The sequence below is a fragment of the Chiloscyllium punctatum genome, chromosome 37 (genome assembly GCF_047496795.1).
Source record: "Chiloscyllium punctatum isolate Juve2018m chromosome 37, sChiPun1.3, whole genome shotgun sequence".
NCBI lineage: Eukaryota > Metazoa > Chordata > Chondrichthyes > Orectolobiformes > Hemiscylliidae > Chiloscyllium > Chiloscyllium punctatum.
Window position 1 is genome coordinate 20,151,386 of NC_092775.1, and position 22,435 is coordinate 20,173,820.

The 22,435-nt window shown below is 43.5% G+C and overlaps 1 protein-coding gene across 1 annotated transcript in view; it reads right to left on the reverse strand.

Annotated features, from left to right (window-relative positions):
- lama5 (laminin, alpha 5) overlaps window positions 1–22,435 on the reverse strand; it is a 296,784-nt gene that overhangs the window by 23,925 nt on the left and 250,424 nt on the right. Inside the window, exons 58-67 of the mRNA XM_072556417.1 lie at window positions 21,565–21,667; window positions 21,366–21,482; window positions 17,957–18,142; window positions 16,450–16,589; window positions 13,650–13,835; window positions 13,429–13,565; window positions 12,729–12,882; window positions 9,806–9,939; window positions 5,680–5,833; window positions 2,651–2,776 (exon numbers count right to left, since the gene is read on the reverse strand). Coding sequence (XP_072412518.1) covers window positions 2,651–2,776; window positions 5,680–5,833; window positions 9,806–9,939; window positions 12,729–12,882; window positions 13,429–13,565; window positions 13,650–13,835; window positions 16,450–16,589; window positions 17,957–18,142; window positions 21,366–21,482; window positions 21,565–21,667 — 1,437 coding nt within the window. The remainder of the gene's footprint in view (window positions 1–2,650; window positions 2,777–5,679; window positions 5,834–9,805; window positions 9,940–12,728; window positions 12,883–13,428; window positions 13,566–13,649; window positions 13,836–16,449; window positions 16,590–17,956; window positions 18,143–21,365; window positions 21,483–21,564; window positions 21,668–22,435) is intronic.

Below are 22,435 nucleotides of genomic sequence, written 5' to 3' on the forward strand. Positions count from 1 at the left end.
AGGTTATCCGAACAATTTACTGCATTTCTGTTTGTGGGAGCTTGCTGCGTACAGGATGGTTGCTGAATTTCATACAAATATCAATGGCTACATTTCAATAAATTATTAAAAGGCTGGAGAGTTCTTATGGAGGCCATGGAGGGTGCCATATAAATGCAAGTCCTTCATTCTTCACCTTAAGGAAACAAAGTGCTGTTACATTTTTTAAGGTAATGAGTCACTGATGTGTGTGGTAGTCAAGGCAGTTTTCACATCACGTTGTCCAACTAAAATCCTTGAAATGGCAACCACGAACGATAACATTGTGACTAATCTAACCTCTGTTATTCCAGTCAGGTGACTGAACGCTATTGGAAGTGATTATGGTTGAAATGGTTCCAACTTGCTACATATCTACCTCACTGAGCTCAATGTCACATGCTCAGCCCAATACATTCCAGGACAGGACCAAAGCATGCATTATTGATTGCTCTCTCTACCTCACTGCCCTCCATGCCTTAGATAATGCGACACGTCTGGGGAGCCAACAGGACTGAGGGTGCGTTGCACAACAGCGGCACAGCATCCTAAGAGCAGCCATGGGATTAAAATACATCGCTCATTTTAAAACAACTTGCCAATTTAAATTGGTCAGGCTTTGTGGAAATGCATGCTGACATCAATCTGAAAAATAAATTTAAAATAGGCTCTTCTATCACTTTGAGACAACCTGCAAATCAGTACAGCAGCTGATTTTAGTAAATCTTTTAAAGGACAAATAGCTTAAATACTTTCAGACAATTGTTTGGAATGAGGAAGGAAAAGAAGTTGCCACTGAACGGTCCAAGGTGATGAATATATCTTCCAGGGAGAGCCTGATATAAACACCAAATAGTTTCTGGATTAGTGGTGTTGGAAGAGCACAGCTGTTCAGGCAGCATCCAAGGAGCTTCGAAATCAAACACCAAATAGGTCAGGGGTTCTAATGCTGGTCTCCCATTTCTTTTATTCATTCATGGGATGTGTTGTTGCTGGCTGGGTCAGCATTTACTGTCCATCCCTAAATGTCCTGAAGGTAGTACTGGCGAGTTGTCTTCTTGAACTACTGCAGTTTGTAGAGTGTAGAGCCAGTTGTTAGGGAGGAAACTCCAGAATTTTTACCCAAGAGCTCTGATGGAGCAGTTATCATGGTTTCAAGTCAGGATGATGTGCGGGACCAAAAGAGAAAATGCTGGAAAATCTCAGCAGGTCTGGCAGCATCTGTGAGGAGAGAAAAGAGCTGACGTTTCGAGTCTAACTGACCCTTCGTCAAAGTTCACTGAGGAAGGAAATATGGCTGTGGAAGCGAGTCTTAGTAAATACCTTGTCTAACACCGAGAGAGAAAAGGAAAGCAGTGAAGGGGGGGGGGGGGGGGGGGGGGGGGGTGCAGATACAAATGAAAATCCTGTCGGAGAGAAGGAGGAGTACTTCTTCAGGGTAGGCATTCCTATAAGAGAGGTGGCAGTGGGTTAAACACTGGATAAAAGCAAATTACTGCAGATGCTGGAATGTGAAACCAAAAGAGAAAATGCTGGAAAATCTCAGCAGGTCTGGCAGAGGGTCAGTTACACTCGAAACGTCAGCTCTTTTCTCTCCTTAAGATGCTGCCAGACCTGCTGAGATTTTCCAGCATTTTCTCTTTTGGTTTCAAATTCCAGCATCCGCAGTAATTTGCTTTTATGATGATGTGCAGGAATTGGAGTTGCACCAAATGTCCCCACACATCTACTACCCTTGTCCTTCTAGAGGATAGCAGTCATGACTTTGGAACAGACTATTGAGGGGAGTTACTACAGTGGACCTTGTTGATGGTACACAGCTGTTACTGAGCATCGGGGCAGAGAGGGTGCAGGTTGAAGGTAGTGGATGGGGTGCCAAATCATTTGGGCAGCTGTGTCCTGGGTGATGTCAACCTTCTTGAGTCTTGCTGAAGCTGCACTCACCCAGAGTGATGTGCCTTGCCAATGGTGGACAAGCTTTGGGGAAATAAGAGAGGTGAGTTATTGACTGCAGGATTTCTAACCTCTGAGCTACTCCTGTAGCTAAAGTATTTAAATAGCTGAAAATGTGTTGCTGGGGGAAAAGCGCAGCAGGTCAGGCAGCATCCAAGGAGCAGGAGAATCGACGTTTCGGGCATGAGCCCTTCAGATTCCTGAAGAAGGGCTGATGCCCAAAACATCGATTCTCCTGCTCCTTGGATGCTGCCTGACCTGCTGCGCTTTTCCAGCAACACATTTTCAGCTCTGATCTCCAGCATCTGCAGTCCTCACTTTCTCCTATTTAAATAGCTGGCCCAGTTCAGTTCCTGGTCAATGGTACGATGATGATTCTCATGAAAAGATAGTTGTTCTCATGAACCTTGTTCCTTTTAAGCGGGAAACAGTCATCTATGACATGCTTTTCCACCTCTCTCCAGCCTCAATGCATTGAACTGCAAATGCAGCACAACTCTGACTCATTAATTCTAGGGATCCCAGAATTCAGCCCATCCTCCGACACACAGTCAATCTGCACAGGATTAAATTGAAACTTGGCACTGATTCACTTCAGTATCTTCCCCTCTCAGTCAGAGTCCTGCACTCTTGTCTCCTTCCCCTTCAAACAGATTTCTTAATTTTAAAAAGCAGTTACCTGATGGGGAAATCCATCACTGAGTAAGTTTTGATTTTCATTGTTGCGCTCAATTTTGAGTTCGTTGTTTAAGTAAACAAACAGAACAAGTTTTCCATTCTCAATGGTCAGACAGAGGTATTTTTCCTACAAAAGAATTGCAGACTTGAAATCAGAAAGAAACCAGAAATTAAAACAGGACAAAAAATGTTTTCTGGTTTATTTCATTACCCTGGAAATATGTTTTTAGGCAGAAAATATTGAAAGGCACTACAGAGATTTATAAACAGACAACGCAACTTTCAGTAACATGCGGTTAAATACAATTCAATTAACAGTGAGACATTATAATGTTGCTGCCTGTGTTGATGCAGATTGCAATGATTCACTGACACAAACCAAACAAAGCAAATCAAAGGCATTTGTGGCATGAGTTGTCAGGGCAAGGCAGCCCTGTCTGATATTTGTTTCTCCAAAGTCAAAAATGGTTCAAGTAACATAACCATGGGCACTGTAAAGACTGAACACCATATCAACATATCATTGACTGTTCAGATTCTGAGTATAAATGAAGCATCATTCCTTCGTACTGACTTTAGTTAATTCTTCAGATAATCACATGGCTCATTACTTAATTATTCAAATGCTTAAGTGCCTCCTAATTGGGATGAGCCTTTCTGTACTTCAGTTAATTGGCTGCTCCTTGTATGTTTGGACAAACCAACTCCAAGCGGCCATTAAGACAGGCTGACAAGTGCACCCCTTCCTAATCGCCACCGTGTCTCACACTAACTCACACACATTCCCCGCTCCATTGTCAAATAGGAGCTGGGAGATAGAATGAGAAACTCTGCTGATGATGTTATTTCTACAAAGCTTAGCTTGCAGTGATACACTGGCCTAGGCCGGCTATCTCAGCTGGGAACAGAAGCTGGCATGTGCCTGTGCTCAATCCCACAGAGAAGTAAAACCCAATAAAACATATTGGGTGTCTCCCAACCTCAATAATATTACACTGATTCAAGGTTTGAAGCCTAAACAAAAGTTCCAATTGGGGGGAAAATCCGCTTTAAAATCTTGATATGGATTTCTCTCTTCAAATGTTTCAAATTTCATTTTAAATGAAACTCCATCCCAATAAGGCATGCTGTGCTGTTTTGTTACCAATGCAGGAACTTACAAGATGGTAGGTTTTAAAATATTCTCTCTAACTCAAAATTAAACAGTGTTCTGAATGGGCTTGGTGTAGTGATACTCAGTGTAGTAATACTCATCTACCTGGAGACGAGTCCATGTGATCTGTCATTGGAACCCATAGAAAATGTCTATGCCAGACAACAAACATAAAACTACATAAATCTCATTTACCGGCACTTGGCCCATAGCCTATGCCCTGGCATTTTAACTACTCATCCAGATGCTTCTTAAATCTTGCGAGAATACCTGCCTCTATCACTCTTTTCGGCAGTATCTGTCCCACATACCTCCCACCCTCTGGGTGAAAAAGATTCTCAGATCTCCTCTAAACTACTTGCTCCTGTCCTTAAACATCTGCTCTCTTGTCTTAGAGGCTTCTACCATGGGGAAGAGATTCTCATGATTTTCCACATCTATCATAATTTTGTATCCCTCGATCAGATCCAAACTCCCTCAGCCTCCTGTGCTCCAAGGAAAACACAGTCAGCCTATCCTGTCTCTCCTCATAACTGAGATTTTTCATCCCATGCAAAACCTGGTGAATATTCTTTGCACCCTCTCCAGTGCAATCATGTCCTTTCGATAGTTTGGTGACCAGAACTACACACAGTATTCCATCGGTGGCCTAACCAATGTTTTATAAAGTTGTAACAAGACTTTCTCATTCCTATATACTATGCTCCAGCTAATGGAAGTCAAGCATCCTGTATGCCTTCTTCCCCACTCTGTCTACCTTGCTGACACCTTCAAGGATTTACAGACTTGTACACTGAAGTCCCTTTGTTCCTCAGTATTCCCTTGGGAACTACCATTCTTTCTGTGTGTCCTTCCATTATCAGATCTCCCAAAATAAAGCACCTCGGACCTATCGAGATTAAATTCCATCTGCCATTGCTCTGCCCAAATTACCAACTGATCAATAGGAGACTGTAGCCTGAGATCATCCCCCTCCCCATCAACAACACCAATTTTCATGCAATCTGCAAACTTACTAATTATATCTTCTACATTCACATCCAAGTGTTAATGTAAATAACAAGCAGCAAGGATCCCGGCACTGACCTCTTTGGGGGGGGCACACAGGCTTCCAATCACAAAAACAACCCTCCACCATCACTTTTTGCCTCTGATTTGTAAGGCAATTGTGGATCCACTTAGCCAACTTGCCCTGGGTCTCACGGGCTCTGATCTTTTGGACCAGCCTTCCATATGGGATCTTGTCAAAGGATAGAGAGAGAGGAGGGGGGATCAGCGACCCCGGGACAGGGGGAGTGGGGGTCAGTGACCTGGGGACAGGGGGAGAGGGTATCAGCGACCTCTGGACAGAGAGAAAGTGGGGATCAGCGACCCCGGGACAGAGAGGGGATCAGCGACCCCGGGACGGGACGGGACGGGGGGGGGGGGGGTCAGTGACGCCGGGACAGGGGGAGTGGGGATCAGTGACCCCATCACAGGGGGAGTGGGGATCTGTGACCCCGGGACAGAAAGAGAGAGAGAGGGGATCAGCGACCCCAGGACATGGGGAGAGGGGGAATCAGTGACCTCGGGACAGGGGGAGGGGGGGGGGGGGGGGAATCAGTGACCCAGGGACAGGGGGAGAGGGACAGGGGGGATCAGCGACCCCAGGACAGGGGGAGAGGGGAATCAGTGACCCCGGGACAGGGGGAGAGGGGAATCAGTGACCCCGGGACAGAGGGAGTGGGGGGTCAGCGACCCTGAAACAGAGGGAGTGGGGGTCAGCGACCCTGCGACAGAGGGAGTGGGGGTCAGCGACCCTGCGACAGACCGACACACAGCAGCCTGCCTGGACGCATTGAGAATTAAAAGGTGAAAATGAGAAAGCGAAGACCCACCTTTTCCTGCATGAAGAAGAGGATTCCAGAGTAAGAAACAATCCGAACCTCTTGTTCAAAACGAGACACGGAGGAAAATGAACCTGGCATTTTGATTTCGGCATATCCTGTACCATCAAAGTAAGCACTGTCTGGACCCTGAGTCGATTTGAACCTACAACAGGAGCACAGTTATTGGAGGCAATTCTGTGGGAGATTGATGCAGCAGCAACCAATCCCAATGTTGGTTAAACACACCACTTTAATGTTGGAGCATCTATGGAGGGCAGAAACAGAGCAAACATGTCAAGCAAATGATGTTGTCTGGCCATCAATCTGCAACGTTAACTGCGACATCTCTGCTGAACCTACCTGACCTGCTGAGTGCTTTCCATATTCAAATTGCAAATTCTATGATTTACAGTATTTTGCTTTTGCTTACGAACAGGAAGTCAGATTCGACCTTTTATAAATACTAGCTCTTTCAGCACATAAATGTCACTGAATGCCAACTGATAGGGTACCATTCAGATTTGTATTTTTGTAAAATCAAGTACAAAATTAGGGAAATATCCCTCGATAATCACCCACAGTCTCAATTTCCAAGGTAACATGGAGAGTGTGGCCTGGCCTGAGCCTATTCCTCTGATTCACACAGATATTTCAAACCTCAAAACTGCTGTGAGCAGGAATCCTCCAGCCTGCAATAACGTTTGCAATTGTATGATCTATTTAAAATTTACAACAGCAACAGAGTCAAGTCAGAGCCACGAGCAATGTTGGGGCGGTGATGGTGAACAGTTGTGGAGAATGTGACCACATGTTTAAAATTACTGCTTGCATTTCAAGAGCTGTCTGAGAGGCGCGATAAAAAATTCTATAACCGCAGCCCCGTGGGCATATCGAAATGGAGCAAGGAGGTGGGGGCTGGCATGACTGTTATACCCCCACCCCTTCCTGCTGCCAATCCCATTTGGGCAGCAAGAAGGAAAAATGGCAGAGGAGTGGCCAGAGAGACAATGTATAAAATTGGAAATGGCTGAGAAAAACTGTCCCTGGCTTGGCTGACATTTAGCCATTTGCTGCTGAAACTTGGCAGACTCTAGACGGGTAGTTGTGGGTCAGGACATGCCCTTGTTATTGGGTTCTCCAGATCCACAGAATGGCACACCCAGTAAGTGACTGATGCTCTGCTTGCCCTCAGTGGCATGCCCCCACTCATTCTATAGGACCAGCCTGACCAGCCTTACTGACACCCCCTCTCCTTAATCCAATAACCTGACTGCAGCCCATTGGTGCACCTTCATCCTCCAATATGGTCCCAGCATTGACATCCCACTGATTGACCCTCTGGCTGGGCCTGAGCTGCCATCCTTAACAGGACAACTACAGTGCCAGCCACATTATGGGTTGGCACTGGCATAAAGTCTCTCCAGATCTCACCTGCATGCTTGCCTTCATTGATGTACAAGAACACCCAGATCTCTTTGTACTGCCCCTTTACCTAACTTGACTCCATTTAGGTAGTAATCTGCCTTCCTGTTCTTGCCAAAGTGGATAACCATATATTTATCAACATTAAACTGCATCTGCCATGCATCCGACCACTCACCTAACCTGTCCAGGTCACCCTGTAATCTCCTAACATCCTCCTCACATTTCACCCTGCCACCCAACCTTGTCTCATCAGCAAACTTGCTAAAGTTACTATTAATACCATCTTCTATATCATTAATATATATTGTAAAAAGCTGCGGTCCCAGCACTGATCCCTGCGGTACCCCACTGGTCACCGCCTGCCATTCCGAAAGGGAGCTGTTTATCACTACTCTTTGTTTCCTGTCAGCCAACCAGTTTTCAATCCAAGTCAGTACTTTGCCCCCAATACCATGCACCCTAATTTTGCTCACTAACCTCCTATGTGGGACTTTTATTAAAGGCTTTCTGAAAGTCCAGATACACTACATCTACTGGATCTCCCTTGTCCATCTTCAGAGTTACATCTTCAAAAAATTCCAGAAGATTAGTCAAGCATGATTTCCCCTTCATAGATCCATGCTGACTCTGTCCTATCCTGTTACTGCTATCCAGATGTGTCGTAATTTCATCCTTTATAATTGACTCCAGCATCTTTCCCACCACTGAGGTCAGACTAACTGGTCTATAATTTCCTGCTTTCTCTCTCGCTCCTTTCTTAAAAAAAGTGGTACAACATTAGCCACCCTCCAATCTGCAGGAACTGATCCTGAATCTATCGAACTCTGGAAAATAATCACCAACACATCCACGATTTCTAGAGCCACCTCCTTCAGTACCCTGGGATGTAGACCATCAGGTCCCGGGGACTTATCAACCTTCAGACCTAACAGTCTCTCCAACACCAAATCCTGGCAAATATAAATTCCCTTCACCTCAGGTCCTTCAGCCACTGTTACCTCAGGGAGATTGCTCGTGTCTTCCCCAGTGAACACAGATCTGAAGTACGAATTCAACTCTTCTGCCATTTCTTTGTCCCCCGTAATATATTCCCCTGTTTCTGTCTTCAAGGGCCCAATTTTAGTCTTAACCATTTTTTTCTCTTTCACATACTTAAAAAAAGCTTTTACTATCCTCCTTTATATTTTTGGCCAGTTTACCTTCGTACCTCATTTTTTTCTCTGCGTATTTCCTTAGTAATCTCTGTTGTTCTTTAAAAGCTTCCCAGTCCTCCATTTTCCCACTTATCTTTGCTACGTTATGCTTTTTCTCTTTTAACTTTATATGTTTCTTAACTTCCCTAGTCAGCCACGGCCACCCCTGCCTCCTCATAGGATCTTTCTTCCTTTTTAGAATGAACTGATCCTGCATCTTCTGCATTATACCCAGAAATATCTGCCATTGTTCCTCCACTGTCATCCCTGCTAAGGTATTGCACCATTGAACTTTGGCCAGCTCCTCCCTCATAGCTCCATAGTTCCCTTTATTCAACTGAAATATTGTCACTACCGATTGTACCCTCTCCCTTTAAAATTGCAGATTGAAGCTTATTGTATTATGGTCACTACCTCCGAATGGCTCCTTCACTTCGAGGTCCCTGATCAATTCTGGTTCATTGCACAATACCAGATCCAGAATTGTCTTCTCCCTGGTAGGCTCCAGCACCAGCTGTTCTAAGAATCCATCTTGGAGGCACTCCACAAAGTCTCTTTCTTGCGGTCCAATACCATCCTGATTCTCCCAGTCTACCTGCACGTTGAAATCCCCCATAACAACTGTAGCAACATCTTTGCGACACGCCAATTTCAGCTCCTTATTCAAATTACACTGTTTGGGGGCCTGTAGATAACTCCCAAGAGGGTCTTTTTACCCTTAGTATTTCTCAGCTCTATCCATACTGACTCTACATCCTCGGATTCTAGGTCCCCCCACGCAACGGACTGAATATCATCCCTTACCAACAGGGCCACCCCACCCCCCTGCCCGTCAGTCTGTCCTTACATAGCACATATAGCCTTGAATATTCATTTCCCAGGCCCTGTCCACTTGAAGCCACGTCTCAGTTATCCCCACAATATCATAGCTTCCAATTTCCAAAAGAGCCTCAAGCTCATCCATCTTATTTCTAATACTTTGTGCATTCATATATAGTATTTTTAATTTGTTACTGCCCTCGCCCTTCCTATCAACCCCTATTTCACTCAACCTTATGGCATGATCCCTTTTTGAGTTTTCAGCTTCATTGATACCGTTGTCTTTCTTGACTTCCCTTGTTCTAACTTTCCCTTCAACTTCCTTCTTAAACTTCCAGTTTGTACCCCCCCCCAGCTATTTAGTTTAAACTCACACTACAGGAGAAACAAGTGGCCATTGATCAGCAGGTTGATTCCGATTACCACGGCAACGCCTTGGCCATCGAGTGGCTCAGTTTGTCTCAACCTCTGCTAGCCTACTCATTGTTCATCTTCTCAGTTGAGAGAGTGTTATCTCACTTTGGGGAGGAAAAGCAGCTGCTCCCATGTACCCAGTGGCAGCCAGGGGAAAACACCCATCACTGTTTAACATGTGGGAAACATATGGAAATGAACATTTGTAACAGGGTGGGTGGGGGAGATTTCACTGGGAAATACAGGAAATTACCCGAATCACTCCATTTCATTTCTGTTCTTACCTTCTGCAGGGCTCATCTGCTGTGGTGTTTAGATCAAATGTTTGGACCAGGTTGTACAGACTGATGACCTGTGTGTTGAGGGTTCCAAGTTCAATACACCCTTTAAAATTGGGATACTTCAAAGTTTTCGGAGGCTGAAAGAGACAGCAGTGCTTTCATGAGTGGCAGGAAACTTCATCTTTGTGTGTTATTTTTCCAGGACCTCATAAGACATACTGGATTTTTGTATTTAACATTCTCTCATTAATGCTTAACACGCAGAGAAGTCTTAAGGTTTATATATGTTTCAATTCTTGCCAAAAATCAAAACTTTTGTTAAACTTTAAACATTGTAGAGTATTGCAGAACACTAAGGGGAAGAGAATCAGTTGTAAATCACATTGAAAACAGGTGAGAAGAACTAGAGAGACACTCAGCATGAAAGGAAACTTCTCAGACTGAAGAGGTGGACAGGGGTGTCTCGTAGCCTTCTGTATCTATTTATGTTAACTGGCAAAATTGGACATACTCTCACCTTCGAGTCAGAAGATCACAAGAAATAGCAGGTGATGATCTTACAGTCCAGTAAAGTGGTTCAACCGTTCAATATGATCACAGCCAATCTAACTATGGCCTCAATTCCGCTTTCCAATTTGCCCTCACCCCTTGACACTCCTCCAGATCAAAAAAGAGTCACACCTGTGCACTACAGGTAGGGTGCTGCACTGTCAGAGGGTCCTCCAGTCAGAACATTAAACTGAAGCCTGTCTGCTTCGTCAGCTGGACATAAAGGATCTCCGGGAATTACTTTAAAGAGGACCCCAGGATTTTATTGAACTCACAATAAAAGATTGCCTGGTCATTGTCAAATTGTTATTTGTGGGAGCTTGCTGTGCTATTATTGGTTGCTGCATTTCTTGCATCTTGGTACTGGCTGCACTTCAACAATATATTGTATTGGCTGAAAAACTCTTTGAAACAGTGTTGTGGAAACTGCTACACAGATGCAGGCTTTTCATTTCTCACAGTTGACATCAATGATTTAAATGCAAGGCGAGAGGAGGTGGTATTTTTAAAAAATTGAACATGGTCTTGTGCAAAACAATCAGTCAATTGCAAAATTGTTACAGTACAGAATGTGATAATTTGGCCCATTAAGTCAGCCCCCAGCTCTCCGAAACAGCATCATGAGGTAGTGCTGTTCCCCTGCTTTTCACCCATGACTCTGAATATTGTTTCTATTCAATTGATCATCTAATGTCCCCTTGAATACCTCAATTGAATCTCCCTCCACCATATTTCCAGGCAGTAAGTTCCAGACTGAAAATACTCACTGAAAAAGATGCTTCTCATCTTGCATTTTCTTCTACAAACTCAGGTCCAGTGGAATATGGTATGCATGCATGTGTGTGCACACATGTGTGTTTACGTGTGTAGGAGTGTGTAAGCGCTAGAGGTTTTTAATCCTCTGACTGTTTCTGTGTAACTATCAGCTAAACTGAAGCAGAATCCTCTAAATTCACCGACTTTAGTGGAGTCTCTCTTTTGATAGACAGGCGAGTTGCCTATCAGAGCCTTCAATATCTAGGACAATTCTCACAGAGACTGCAACAATTGGGATTCCACATGGTCCCAATGTGCAACTCTAGTCTGCACTGATCCATCAACCAATGCTCCCTCTAATAAATATTTTCTGCTCTGCAAAAGGTCTGTGCCTAGCAGTGGCTTCCAAAATGGGAAGTCAATGCTTGGAATGGCATTGGCCCGCTGATCCTTGGGGTGCATGGAACCTCTGAGCAGATGTACACCTGGAGGGGACATAGCCAACAATACGCTGAATATCCGGGGCTATGGTCCATTCGGCAGCACGTGTTAGATGTGAAGTCGAAGCAGTGCAAGATCTCCGCCTAGTGGCAACATCTACACTGCAATTTAAATAACCGCTGACATAAACCTCAAATCACATCTGTGTAAAATATATTAATGAGATATAACTACACCGGAGAAAAAGAATGATTTAGGAACATAAATTACGACAAGCAAGACAAATTGTCTGCTGGATTCTGTGTCCAAGAATACTTTGCCATATCACTGAGTTTGAACAAACGTTAATTGAATTTCTTCATGACCTCAAAATGATAGTCAGTGGTTCTGCTCTGGCCCTAAAGAGGAAATATTCTTTCCTATTCACTCTGTCAAAACCTTAAACAATTTTCAAGACTTCTACTGGGTCTGCGTTTATTTTTTTCCCCTGGAGATAGAAGGCCCGTGGAAGAACATAAATTACGACAAGTAAGGCTAATTGCCTGCTGGATTCTATGTCCAAGAATACATTCCTATCATAAGAACTTTGAACAAACATTATCAAATCGAAAGTAAGGAAGGCATGCTAAACCGTTTTTAAAGCTTGGTTAGACCATACTTAATATCCCATGCAGTTCTGATCTTCATGCTGGGGAAAGAGTACAGAGGGTACAGAGAAATTTCATGGAGAAGACAGCAGAATGTGAGTATTTACATATCAGAAAAGGACGGATTGGGTCTTCTATCTCCTGGGGAAAAAATAAAGGCAGACCCAATTGAAAATTGCATAAGGTTTTGACAAAGTGAATAAGAGAGAATATTCCCTCTTTAGGGCCAGAGCAGAACCACTGACTATCAATTTGAAGTCACCAAGAAATTCAGTGAGGAAATCAGATGCAACTTCTTCACATAAAAACAGTGAAAAGAGAGAGGAAGAGCATGTGAAACAACATGGCTTTGTGTTGAATGGCCTATTTCTGCCTGTCCTATGTAAATTCACCACTAGAGGGCAAATAATGGTCAGAACAATACGATGATGAAAGGTGCCTGTGCTTTTCTGAGATACTTTGCCCCTTTCCTCAATAAAGTTAGATACAATATTCCACTTGTAAAACGAAAACAGCTTCAACTTTACACTTACAGTGAATTCAGGCGGGTAGCCACCAACATAAAACACAACATCTTCAGGGTTGAGATTCAGTAAGGCATCATTGCCTTTGGCAAACCCATTTCCTTTGGTTTCAGTCACTGTGCCTTTTTCAATACTGTATGAGATTTGTCCATATTGTAGTATCCTGCAGAGGGGAGAACGGTGAATTAAAGACAATTTGGAAATAGCTCAAGTTGTGTCAGCCCTGCATTGTGCGGGGAACATCCCATTTCAGTCTCTGTCTTTTTTGTGCATGTCATACCAGTCACAAAAAGTATGTTGTCTTTTTATTAGGGAACAAGTTACCAGCGACTGTCTGGAAATGAATGTCACAGATATCCACAGATGTGCACATATGGTAATATCACAATGATCTGGAATCTATTTCTGTTGTGGAGGTGCTGGTGTTGGACTGGGGGGGTTGACAAAGTCTGAAATCACATGATATCACTGAAGTCACTTCACCTGACAAAGGAGCAGTGTTCTGAAAGCTTGTGATTTCAAATAAACCTGCTGGACCATAACCTAGTGTCGTGTGGAATCTATTTCAACAGCAGAGCTACCTACCCCCTTTTTTAAATCAAAAACGGGTGGGTGCTAATGATACAAGCTCATTAACTGCTCCTGCACTGACCGCGACAGTGAATTCCAGGCTTTACTGGCGGGAAAAGCAGAGAAAGAGCTAATATACCTCTCCAGCTTGACTGTATCGAATCTATCGTCGCTGACGTCAGAATCTGCTTGCAGAGTGGCCTCTTCGCCGCCCAGTTTGTAAACCCACTCCAGTTTACCATTCTTCACAGCAACGCCCATGTAATCTCCATGAGGCTACAAAGGAAGAACTCCTGTTAAAACCTTCGAACACAATCGTCCTAAACGGTGAAAGGAAAACCGACAGCTCACCTCCCTTACATTTTGTCCGCCAAGGTACAGAACAAACTGATTGGAGGAACTTGTGGCTTGCTTCCTTCTCCGTTTCTGAGCTTGTTCTCTTTGAATGTAGAAGGTCAGAGAGGTGTACGCCCTCAGGTCATCAGGGTTGCTAGGCGATCGCACCTGCACACCCGAAGTGCCATTAAATTTCATCGGTACCTTGACCTGAAGGGGGATGAAGGGTTGTTGGGAAGGTTATTAAGATGCTGAAGATTTGTGTATGTACCACCTTCCTCTTCATTTTCTGCAAATATTTGAGAATCCATGCTGTCATACCAAACTGTGAAAATGGTAATATCAACAGCTAAGCCCCAAGGAGGCAAACTCAAACTTCAATATCTAAATGCTTCTAACCTTCCCTGGGCAGAAATGTTTTTAAAAGCTTGGGTTGCACTCTGTCACCATCCTCACCCTGTCCACATAGACCAGACCAACACCTTTAGCTGGTTCCATTCTTTCACCATGTAATCAGCTCATCTCCTACAATGTCCAATGTCTTCTATGCCCACTCGGCTACCCCTGCAGCTCCCCCACTTTCAACTTTCATCATGTTTGATTAGTCTGTTGCTTCTCACTACATGATGACGTGTCCCAGTCTCCAGACACCACCCAACAACAGTCAAGTTCTACTCATCTTTAACCCTCTTGGCTCTACAGCAGTGACTCTGCTGTCTAACATCAAATCATGGCTGCAGCAGAGTCACTGCCTCCCGGTAATACACACAGCCAAATACTGGGAGGGTCAAAGGCCATACTGTTCAGTTCCATCTGTAATCCTGTCACCTTATTATTTGCCTGATTTACAAGTTTCCATGTTATTCATATATTTATGGTTTTATTAAAATATGTGGATTGTAACTTTCTAAAACTAAAATTCATATAAGGGATGAGGCTGTCACTGGCTAGGCCAACATTTATTGCCCATCCCTAATTGACCAGAAGCCAGTTAAGATTCAACCACATTGCTGTGGGTCTGGAGTCATATGTAGGCCAGACCAGGAAAGGTTGGTAGTTTCCTTCCTTAAAAGGACATAAGTGAATCAGACTAATGGCATCATGGTTATTGATAGATTTTTTTCAACTGAATTCAAATTCCACCATCTACCATGGTGAGATTTGAACCTGGGTCCCCAGAACATTCCCTGGGTCTCTGGATTAACAAGTCTAGCGATACCACCAGGCTACTGCCTCCCCCGTGGACATCCCTGTGGGAGACAAGATGACACAGGAGCAGAAATTAGGCCATTCCGCCCATTGAGTCTGCTCTGCCATTCAATCGTGGCTGATAAGTTTTTCAACTCTATTTTTCCCGCTTTCTCCCCATAACCTTTGATCCACTTGGCAATCAAGAACTTATCGATCTATGTTTTAAATATACTCAATGACCTGACCTCCACAGTCTTCTGTGGCAATGAATTTCACAGATTCACCACTCTCTGGCTAAAGATGTTTCTCCTTAGCTGCGTTCTAAAGGATCTTCCCTTTACTCTAAGACTGTGCCCTTGGGTCTTCGTCTCTCCTGTTAACGGAAACATCTTCCCAACATCCACTCTGTCCATACTGTGCAGTGTTCTGTAAGTTTCAATCAGATTCCCCCCGCCCCCCCCCTCTCCTCAGCCTTCTAAACTCCACTGAATAAAGCCCCCGAAACCTCAAACATTCCTCATATGCTAATCCTTTCATTCCTGGGATCATCCTAGTGAACCTCCTCTGGACCTGCTCCAGGGCCTATACATCCTTCCAGAAGTGTGGGGCCCAAAATAGCTCACAATACTTTAAATGTGGTCTGATCAGAGCCTTATAAAACCTCAGAAGTATATCCTTGCTTTTAAATTCCAGTCCTCTCGAGATGAATGACAACATTGTATTTGCCTTCCTAACTACTGACTCAATCTGCAATTCATGGTGATACAATTTGTTCCTGTTGCAGGATTCACTGGAGATTGGAGTGTGTCTCTTCTGAACTGTAAATGGAAGTTCACCTTAAATCCTCAGTGACCTACTTCATTACCTGCATTTTCCATCTGTTCTTCCTGTACTCTTGAGAAAAGCAGAGGGCTATTTTCCACAGCAGTGAGGGGGGAGAGGGGACAGTACAAAGGCATCCAGTAGAACCCTTAATGGAATGACAAGTATTTCGAGCTGAGCTCTGCAAAGAGCAGTGCGATTTATTGCGTGAAGTGACTTATTGTTTAGATATTAGACTTTGGATCGTCTCTGGGATGTTTTTGTGCATTCAGGCTCTGCATTTGGTAAATCTAGAAGCGTGCAGGATTTTATTACAGGGTGTCATGCTGCAACAAATCACTTCTCAAATATGCCTGGCCCTTACAAGTTCAATGTGGTAAGTGAATATCAGTGTAACGCAGTACTTTTTAAAACACATACATCATTTTTGTCATTATATACCATTCAATACCAGCAGCATCTCAAGCTAAATTGTACAGTCAAGCATTTCATTTGAAAAAGAATTGAACCCTGCAACCTAAAACATTATGGTCATTTAGTTCTGCAGCTCAGAAATTTTACAAGTAACTGATCACAGACAAAACTGTAAATCATTCTCACAAAGCAACCACCAACTCACAATACGAGAGGGAGGAATTGATTTGATTTGATGTATGACTGTCACACATACTGAGGTACAGTGAAAAGTTTTGTCTTATATGCTTTACAGGCAGGTCGTACTAAACAAGTGCATTAAGGTAACAGAACAGAGTGCAAGTTAGAGCATTAGAGAATTGGTAAAGTTTTTAAAAAAAATCCAATGAATACTTGCCTTGTTGGCAGCATTTCTGGCCTGGGAGATTAATAGGCGAATGCGATCGATGCTTGCAGAAATATTTGATGTCTGGTTCCGGGCTTCCAGTTTATTTAACTTATCCAGGAGAAGTGGGATGGTTTCGTTCAAAGCTGCCACTGTCAGAGGGATAGAAGGAGAGACAAAAACTTTAAAAAAAATAAAGAAGTGACCCTTCAAAATAAAGAAGGGTAGCACTTCACAAATAACTTGCTGCTGGGACTCAGAATCACTTTTAGCATGGTAATAGGAGCGACTTTCCCCAGCTTTTGGACACCAATTTGAACTTTGTGTAGGCAAAAGGGTTTTGGTCATCCTCACTGGGAATCCTACTCCCCAAGTGGAGAAATTGCCATACAGAGTCAGCACTTCCTGTTTGTAATCTGCCCATTCCTTGCGGATTAATTTTGCTCAGTGTAAAATTGGGAATAACAAGTACTAATGGCACAGGCCTCCATTCATGCTTTCAAATTCACTGTGTCATCTGCACTGGAGTACAGGCGGCACATGTACTCTTCAACCTAACTGATACTTACTTTCAGCCCTGCTTTATAATCTTTGGAAATAAATAAACAAAGTCACTTGGTATATAGGATTTGAATAATATTGGAGAGAGAAACATATTGCTAAAGCCTTGTGATCCACATTGGTCAGGACAAACACAAGAAAAGCAAGTCTTAAATCACAACAATATGTACTGTAGGAGAAGACAGCATGGATTGGTTGGCAAGTTGAAGCTGATTGGTTGGGATGGATTCCATGGACAAAGCAGCAGGAAGCTTTAGGCTTCCCAAGCTCCTGGCTAAAAAGGCTCAATCTGAAATATACTCCAAGCTCAAATATGGTAATTTCTCCCTGGGCCTAATGCGGGAACAAACTATGACGTCTGGCATCATTTGCTTTCATAAGTATTAAAATATAACTAATTGTTGACACGAACAACTTCAATCTTCATCACAAGGTGCTTTCTTCTGATACACTGTGATTCAATGCCACGTTAAGTTTCCTAATATTGTAGGTTCATGGCAGATGGATTTGCTCAAGGCTAGAAGGATTAGAGTGAGGAAAACCATTTTTATGTAGAGGGTGTCTGGAATTCGGTCCATGAGTTGGTGGTGGAGGAGTAAACCCGAAACTCTTAAAAAAAGTACCTGGATCTGCACTTTAAGTGCTGTAAGCTTTCGGGTTAAGGGCTGTGTGCAGGAAGGTGGGATTAGAAAGGCCATCTCAGTGTCTCTAGGTCAGTATGGATAAGATGGGTCTAATGGCTTCCTTCTTGCTGCATCATTTCTGTGGCTAGTGTCAAAATTAACCACCAAACACATACAGTTAAGTGAAGTGAAACTACTTACCCCTTAGAATCAATTAAATTAGAATTTAAAACTTTCTAAGATCAGTTCCAAAGTGACTCCATTTCAGTAAAACTACAGCAACCAGCAATCAGTTGTATGCTGTGGGACAGGATATAATTGCCAATGCCACATACCAGACTTATTTGCTTCTTGGAGAGTTTTGTTAAACTCCTCACTGTCAGAAGGTGCTCCACCATATTTCTCTTGCCATTGCTCGAGGTTCTTTTTCATGGGCACCAGTGTGTTCTGCACATTCACAGCTGTGCGATTTGCAGTCGCAGCTACATGCTTAGCACTTGCAATAGTATCGCTGATATCGCCTGCAAGGAAAACAGAACTCACGCTGTAATGGCATTTTCAAGATCACAGATCCAACAGCAAGTTACATCTATCCATCAATAAAAGGGTCCTGGGTCAAATCCACTCAGCGCTCCCCCACTTTGCTCATAATTCATCTGTTAAGGTGGTCACTGCTCATGACATCTCCTGATCACCTGCAGTTGTATTTCCTGATGAAGGGCTTTTGCCCGAAACGTCGATTTCGCTGCTCGTTGGATGCTGCCTGAACTGCTGTGCTCTTCCAGCACCACTAATCCAGTATATGAGGTTGTATTTAGTTTGACAAGGCAGCTTCCTACTTGTGTGATCAACTACAAATTCAAACACTTTGAGGGAGCAAAGACCAGCCTTCAGTGAACTAAGCTATCTGACATTTAATATATTCACTGTATAAACACAAGTCAGTAACTGAGTAAAACATTCCAATGGGCTTCATAGGAGGCATTAACTCGAAGAAATGGTGACACTGAGTCACTTAAGAAGATATTATGTCAGGTGACCAAAAGCTTGGTCAAAGAGTTTCAAAAATTTCCAGAAGTGTTTTTACAGACAGGAAGAGAGGCAGCGAGGTCAAAAGAGGTCAAGGAGGCCAATGGCGGGGGGATGCTGAGAGGTCAGGGGAAGGGAGGGAGGCCAAGGGGAGGGCCAAGAGGACTGGGGGAGAGCAGAGAGGTTTGGGGAGGACTGAGCCAGTTGAAAGCACAGCAGCCTGTGGCAGAACAATTAAAATCAGGGAGGTTCAGGTGACTCGATGGAGTTTGTTTGACAGTCTTGTCTCCATGTTCAGTGTAAGCTGCCCCTCCTGCAGCAAGTACGTTCTACAGAAATACACTGCAGCAACTCAAAGTTAAGAACTACCTCCTTTCCAAGCCGATCGGGAAAAAGGGAAGAATCAACATCAACTCGACAGTGAGTGAACCAACACGGTATGTCACAGCAACAACATCAGACAACACTTTCAAAACCCACAACCACAAGCACCTAGAAGTGGATATGTGGAACACCATCACTTGAAAGTTCCCCTCCAAGCCACTCACCATCCTGACTTGGAAATACACTGCTGTTCTTTCACTGTCACTGGGTCAAAATCCCAGAACTTATTCCCCAGTGATATTACGGGTTGACCTGCAGTGATTCAAGACAACAGCTCATCACTACCTCATCGAGGGCAACTGGGAGTGGCAATGACCCAGTCAGTGACACCATGAAGTAATAATAAAAATAAAGTAATCATTCCCAGAGCTCACATCCAACGTCCGGAAAACCCCATACATGTGAGAACACCATCAGAAGGGTGGTTCTGGAACATAGAACATTACAGCGCAGTACAGGCCTTTCAACCCTCGATTTTGCACTGACCCATGAAGCCAAAGTGAAGCCTATCTAACCCACACTATTCCATGATCATCCATAGTTCTACTAGTATGTGAACCATTACCATACCAAGGCAACGAGAGATGGGAAATCAGTGCAACCTATCCAACATCGCTCAAAACTCCAGATAAGGTCAGGAGTTGCCACTAGCATTGCACTTGTGTTTTTATTTCAGTTGCCTGAACCACAAACAAAAAATACAGGAATTCTTCATTGTCACCAGGACTCCCCTTCACTTTACAGCCTTTTATTATCTTTACAGGATAGCAGTCTGATGGTCCACGCAGTAGCAATCTGCCTCTGAGCCAGCAGTCCTAGATTCAAATCCCATTTTCTGTGGTGTGATTTTCATGATGGGGTCAAACAGATTTGGATATCAACTTGCAGATCCTTCCAACACCCAGCAAAGACAAGTAGTTAAAAAGGGAAGAGATTCCTGCTCAGCTGAAAGAAATTGGAGCCTCCACAATCCCTATCCACAGCTCTGGAATACAATATAGATGTAAACCTGTGTGTTGCTCCTTGGGGTTCCATTGGGCAAACAGCTGGTGTTGTAGCATCCCAACTGCGTGGGGTTCGGACCCCACTCGCGCTCGGACAGCTCGTGCTCCATGGTGGAGGTTGCTTTCTGTGTGCCTGCCTCTGGGCAGAGAACTCCAGAAAACAATAAGTGATTTTATATAACAATGCTTTAATGCTGAACGTCCAGCTCAGGCTGTGGCCGGATTACAACTGGGCTGCAATATTCCAAATAGAATTGGTCCTTTATCTTGAAAGGGCACTTACTATTGGCCATTGTGTATGTATGAGGTGACCATAGACATTTTCACTTTAAGTAGGCAGTATATGAATGAGCGTAGGTCGCTAGATCATTGATCAGGCACTCAAGGAGTGCTAGAGGGAGTACTTTAAAGACACAGAGCCAATTTGGAGCTTTTGAACTCCAAAGCCAACTCAAAACTAAAATTCAGGTGATGACACCTTTAAAAAGGACTCTCCAAAGCACTTGGAATTTCATTCAATTTGCTCCACTTATGGAATTTCAAAACAAAGGAGCATGAGTAATGTTGATCCTGAAACGACCACATTGTCATTAAAACTCATCTGACTCACTGATGGCCTAAAGGGAAGGAAGCAAGTCTGCTATCTGAACCAGGAGTGATTCCAGACCCACAGTCAGCAAGCCTTTTCAGTTCTACTCAAGAAGGTCATCCACTACAAACTTTCTTAAAGGCAATTAATGCGGAGTTTGCCAGTGATGCTGGAGCCCTTTGAATGGATTAAATCACAGAATTGTCTTTGCTCATTGGATAAAAGGGGAGTGGACAGAGGGGCATCATATAGCCCCTTAAAGGCTTTTTTCTCCCCCCAAGTCAGAATTCCAAGAAAAGAGGTTCTACAAATCAGTGGGATCCAGACTTGACTAAACAAATTGCGAGTTGGCTCCTTGCACAAAGTTTCTGGAACTTCTCTAACTTATAAACTCAACGTAATGGTTGCTGATGACAGCTAATTGTTACTGTGTCTGTTATTCCAATGTCAGGCAGAAATAGTAAACTCAAGACCATAAGTTGTAGAACAGAAATAGGCCATTCGGCCCATTGAGCCTGCTGTTCCACTCAATGTTGATTCAATAGTCTTCAACTCCACTTTCCTGTCCTGTCTCCATACCCTTAATGACTAGCCATTTAGTTATCTCAGCCTTGCTGTTAAATACAACTGCACACAACTGGCATGGGAAATGGTTAAATCATTGTAATTACAAGGACGTTTTACTTTAATTATTGCATTTAAACAAGCAACAAAAACTTGTGCTGAATAGTAACAGACCTCTAGTAATATCTTTCAGCATATCTTGAAGTGATGTCAGCTGATTGAGGAGCTGCTCTTTCTTGGTCTTTGCATCTTCCATCCGTTCCTTTGACGCTTTCAGTTTCGGTTTCAGTTCTACAGCAAGATCGCAAAAAATATTTGAGAGCGCACTTCAGTGAAACTTTCTATCAGATCAGAGCATGAAACCATCACCTACCTTCTTCAGATTTCTTCTGAGCTTTTTTAGCTTCCTTCTCAAGCAGCGTGCTTGCCTTCTTCAAATTAGCTGCTTCTTGGGCCAAATCTTCATCCATCACTCGCTGAAACGCAGTTTGCAAAAATATATTCTGGTGAAATGGGTAATTGTTCACTGACTTTCATTAAAAGAAAGCTCAAATGACCAGGGAACATAGATTTTAACGTAATCAGATGGAAGATTAAAGGGAGTATGAAGAGTGGTGGGGCTGGGCTCTGGAACTCACTGCTTGCAAAAACAAAATGGTGGAGGCTGGAATCCCCATCTTAACTGTGGGTAAGCAGGACTAGGCTTGACAGCTCTTTGTCAGTTAGTATGGACAGGATGGGTTGAAGGGCCTTCTCACAGCTGAAAATCTGTGTTTCTCCGGCTGACAGGAATGGGCAGTATTTTGGAAGCACTGAAGAATTTCTTGTGGAGTTGATCACTGGGCAGGAGGACATGTTACTTTCTCATCAACAGGAGGAGTAAAAGGAAATGAATTTGATATTTAAACGTTAAATGCAACATTTACAGTTGATAGTCTGTGGCTTATTACTGAAAAGTCAGAATGGAGTGTCATCTTCAGGTGGCCTGGAGATAACTAAACGACTGTTATTTTGGTAACACAAGATTAGTTAATTCAATTTTTAGGTGCAATGTCTGCCATTTCTTTTGTATTTTCATTGAAAATGGTTACAGGTGTCCAGTGCCAGGTCCTATTGCAAATGGTTACGTCTACATGGTTACTGGGCATCTGTAACACTGCAATCATGCTTACCCAGCAACGAAGGCAGTAGGCAAGGGTGTAATTAGAGCCACATATGCTGGTTAGAGGCTCTTATGGTGCAGT